Source organism: Capsicum annuum, chromosome 12, assembly GCF_002878395.1.
Source record: "Capsicum annuum cultivar UCD-10X-F1 chromosome 12, UCD10Xv1.1, whole genome shotgun sequence".
NCBI lineage: Eukaryota > Viridiplantae > Streptophyta > Magnoliopsida > Solanales > Solanaceae > Capsicum > Capsicum annuum.
In genome coordinates, this window is record NC_061122.1 from 29,817,692 (window position 1) to 29,822,435 (window position 4,744).

The window sequence follows — 4,744 nt, forward strand, 5'->3', positions numbered from 1 at the left end:
TGGCTGATAAGAACTTATAAATAATATAATCAAACGTTGGATGGTTACAAGCGCTTGTGTGTTGGATGCCGCCTTAGGAATAAGACCTGGCTGCTGAGTTCCAATTTCTCAAAAGCGCAACATTGCCCATTGCATCCACCCCACAGTTCGGATTCACAGACAGTGGCGGAGCCAGGGTATTCACTAAGGGGGTTCATAAGTGAACATACAAACTAAACGAAAGAGGTTCAACATCTAATATATATACATAAAAAATAATTTTAACCATGCATGTATAGCAAATTTTCTACCGATGGGGTTCGGATGAAACCCCTCAGCAAAGGCTAGCTCCGCCCCTGTTCACAGATCCAGCTTCCAGGTGCTGTCAAACGCTCAAATAACTTTCCAGCTTCCAGGTGCTGTCAAACACTCAAATAACTTTCCAGCTTCCAGGGCTTTCAAACGCTCAACTAACTTTGTCCGTAGCTTTGTCACTCTACCCTCCCTTAACTCCACTTTGTGGGACTACACTGGGTAATGTTGTCGTAATCACCAAGAATCCCATGTGGACACATGCCATCAAGAGAGTGATGAAAATGGTTGTCTCTTAACAAAAATCTCTCTTCAAAGCAGGAAATGAATTTGTTAAAGGCCGAGGCTTTTCAACTTTCTCCATGAACGAACCAAGGCTCATCATTTGCTATGAAAGGAAAGGACTTTACAATTGATTACAACTGCTTGGATTGTCAGATTCATACACCAGGGTTAAACTTGGCTGCCCAGTTCCAATGTTGTTAAATGCAACTGGTTCTATTGCATCCTCCCCACAACTGGATTCACCAACGTCCTGCTTCGGGGGTACTCTCAATGCTCGGAGAACATCACAAGAAATTACGAATCTCAATCACCAATAATCTCCACATGAGCAAACACCTTCATTGAAATGATGATAACGGTTAGCGTCTCTAACATAAATCTCTCTCCCTTCAAAGCTGGAGATGAATTTAATAAAGACATGGCAGTCCCCACAAATTCTAAGGTTCTTTATGACTCTTAGAGGTGTCCCTGGGTTAGTGTTCAATATTCCTAAAACTACAGCCAACTTCTCACTATGCCCACACAAGATCAACTCCTTGTCCTGTTCTTCAACATCTTGCAAAACAAATTCTGTATCATGTGAAACACCTGAATTCTTCATGTCCATGCTAAATTTTCGCAACTTTTCCATAATCTGCGGCATTTGAGGATGTAAATCATCTCCTGCTAATAGCATGTGCACTTTGTTTTTAATTTCAATCCAACTACATCCGGGATTTTTACCCAAGCCCACATGTTTCATCATGTCCCTCACCTTGTCTACTTCATTCCATCTGTTGTTAGAAGCATAAATATTGGATAGTAAAATGTAGTTTCCAGGATTCTTGGGTTCAAGTTCAAATAGTTTATTAGCAGCAATCTCCCCCAAACTCATATTACGATGTATTCTACAAGAACTCAGTAAAGCACCCCAGACACATGCATCTGGTTCAATTGGCATTGTGGAAATCATGTTATAGGCTTCTTCGAGCTTTCCTGCGCGACCGAGAAGGGTCACCATACAAGCATAGTGCTCCACTCTGGCCTCAAGTCCGTGAACTCTAGAAATAGAATCAAAGTATTGCTGTCCTTGTTCTGTAAGGCCTGCTTGACTGCATGCAGATAAAACACTCGTGAAACTAATGAAGTCAGGTTTCTGCCCTCTTCTTTGCATTAAGTCAAAGATTTCAATAGCTTCCTTAGCCTTTCCGTGCATTGCATATCCGCTGGTCATTGCATTCCAGCAGACCAAATTACGTACTGGCATCCTGTCAAAAATGATGCGAGCCACCTGAATCTTTCCACAATTGGCATACATATCTATTAATGCACTACCGACAAAGACATCATCTAACAAACAATTTCTCAGAGAGAAGCAATGTGTTGCCTTTCCATGTACTAGTGCAGCAATATTGCCACATGCTGGAAGCAAACAAGAAATTGTTATAGAGTTTGGCCTCACTCTAGCCAACAGCATTTCTCTAAAAATCTGTAGCGCCTCAAGGTCTTTCCCATGTTGCGAGCAGGAAGAAATCATCGAAGTCCACGAGACCACATTCAATTCCTTCACTTTACACTTAAACTTTTTGAAGACTTTGAAAGCCTCATCAACAAGACCATTCCGCGATAGCCCAGCTACCAAAGCATTAAAACCACCCAAATCCGTTTCCTCTGCCCCTTCAAAAACTCGTGACATCTCCAACGTACACCTACACTTTCCATACATATCAATTAACGCGCTGACAATACAATTATCACACTCAAACCCCATTTTAATCACATGACCATGAACTTGAACACCCATCTTGATATCCTCCAAATCACTTATTGCTGGAAGAACACTTGAAATACTCGTCCCATCACTCCTAAACCCTTCATAATTCATCCTCTGAAACATCAAAACCGCTTCTAAATAACATCCACTCTGATTAAACCCCGCAATCATCCCATTCCACGAAACTATATTCCTCTCAATACCCAATTCTCCACCTTCATCAAACACCCTTATCGCATTACCAACATCCCCTTTCTTCGCATACCCACCAACCAACGCACTCCAAGAAACCACATCTGGTTCACGCATTTTATCAAACACCTTACGTGCACATCCCAAACGATCACATTTCACATACATATGCACCAACGAAGCCTCAACAAACGAATCCAACCCCAACCCAGTTGTTAAACCATACCCATGTACCTGTCTACCAATTCCCCACTCCGATAACCCAGCACATGCTTTAATAGCACTAGGAAGTACATGCACATCAGGCAAAATGCACGCAGATACAAGTCTTGAAAATAAAACAAGAGTATAATTGAACAAATTGGATTTTGAAGAAGCGTGAATGAGGGATTTGAATGAGAAGATGTTGGGGTTGGGGAGAGAGTTGAGAAGAGATTCTGCATTGATGTAGTGATGAGAGTTGGCATAGAGGGAAATGAGCTTGTTGGTTATATGGGTGTCATTGGAATGGCCAGTTTTGATGATGTGTGAGTGGATTTGTTGTGTTTGGGAAAGTGATGTTGATTTTGCAATGAGGGTTAGAATGGTATCGAATACATGCAGTGTTTGAGCTTCCCTTGCATTCATGGAGTTTGGAGTTCTACGTAGAGAACAGAAGAATGTTCTCCCGCGCTGATTGCTGTGATATCAGATATCTTTCTTTTCCCTTTTGCTTAAAAAAAATTGAATTGAAAGTGTGTAACTAAAATATTCTATTAGGAGTTTGGGGTATTTAATTAAAATATGATTTAATTTGCATGTTTAAATGAAATATCTTTGTAAATTTAATAGGTAGTCATGTATTAAATTATATCAGGCAAATCGTGACAGACCGATATGACTTCGATATATATGTCAAGTTGCATTATTTACAAATGATATTGAACTGTTGTAGTCTCAAAGTTAAAAACAAAATGAAGAGAGGAAAACATATTTTTCAAAATGGTGACATGCAAGTCATGGTAAATGTTGGGTTTTAAGTGATGAAAGTAAATGAAAAATGAAGGAAAGAAAATGAACCAAAAAGTGAAAATGTGTGTTTGACTTTATAAAGAAGTATTCCTCCCATATTGACGAGAGAAAAGAATATTCTTGTGCTTAAATATAAAAACACTCCTTTATATGAATAGTGAGGTAAGAAAAAATCAAGCCTCATGCTGTCAAAGCACGTGCGGACGCATGTCATAACACACTTCAAAGGGACGTGACCCTTTGAGCGACTATTTGAAACGAAATTGGGACCTGAGGGCACACCTGGCCATCTGCGATGCAGATGCTAGTGCAGGTGCCAATGCAGGTCAGCCAAAATATATTATTTTGTGCAAAGGATGACGCAAGTGCAGGCGCCAATGCAGGTCAGCCAAAATACATTATTATGTGCAAAGGATGACCTGAGACCGTATGTGACCCATCTGAAACCACAGATGGGTTCCATAGATCGACAACAGTCCGAAACAGTGCGATCTTTCATAAACCATTGCTTCCTTTCTGAAGCACGACCTTTTGGCTATAAATACCCAATTTTTTCTTCAGGTAAAAGCACAAATTTTTGAAGTAAAAACACTTTCTTCTTCTTGAAAAAAGTCAAGTGTGATTTGCAAATCATTGAGTGAGTTCGTAGTTCGATAAATTTGAGGTAACACTATTTGCTGAAGTGAATCATATTATCTTAGGAGGATATATTCCATTATTCCTTCGGTACTCAAGGGGAATACATTTCTTAAGGACAAACACATCATGAATTTGGTGGACTTAATTCTTTCTTTCTTCATCTTTTTCTTATGAATTTTTTATTTTTTCGAAAAATAGTTTGAACTTTTTTGTTGTTCTTGAAGTTCATTGTAAATACAGATTGTACCCAAAAAATAACAATCTTAAGGTATTTAATTTATCTGTATTTTAATTTCTGGAGATTAAAGCCTTTTGATTTTCTACTTTGTTTGAATTTGATAGTGATTTGAAGATATAAAAACTTCATCATGACTCAAAGTTCATTTCAGTTGACTATTAGAAGAACATAAAAATTTCATCATTAAATTAGAAACAAGTTCTTTAAAGTTTAAAGACTTTATTTATAATATTTATGATATTAAATTGATTGTCTACTTGTGACAACAAAATAACTACTTAAAATTAAATCAATGATGGAATGACGAATGTTGTAGTAACTAATATTACTACTTC

The 4,744-nt window shown here is 38.4% G+C and overlaps 1 protein-coding gene across 1 annotated transcript; it reads right to left on the reverse strand.

The window, feature by feature from the left end:
- On the reverse strand, window positions 1-3,636 carry LOC107851074 (pentatricopeptide repeat-containing protein At1g20230). The gene has a single exon (XM_016695975.2). The coding sequence runs from the start codon at window positions 3,146-3,148 to the stop codon at window positions 884-886; it is 2,265 nt and encodes a 754-aa protein (XP_016551461.2). The 5' UTR covers window positions 3,149-3,636; the 3' UTR covers window positions 1-883.
- Between the last annotated feature and the right edge of the window lie 1,108 nt (window positions 3,637-4,744).

Excerpts from the sequence above, each read along its gene's own strand:
- LOC107851074 (XM_016695975.2), bottom strand. The coding sequence starts at position 3,148 with ATGAATGCAAGGGAAGCTCAAACACTGCATGTATTCGATACCATTCTA.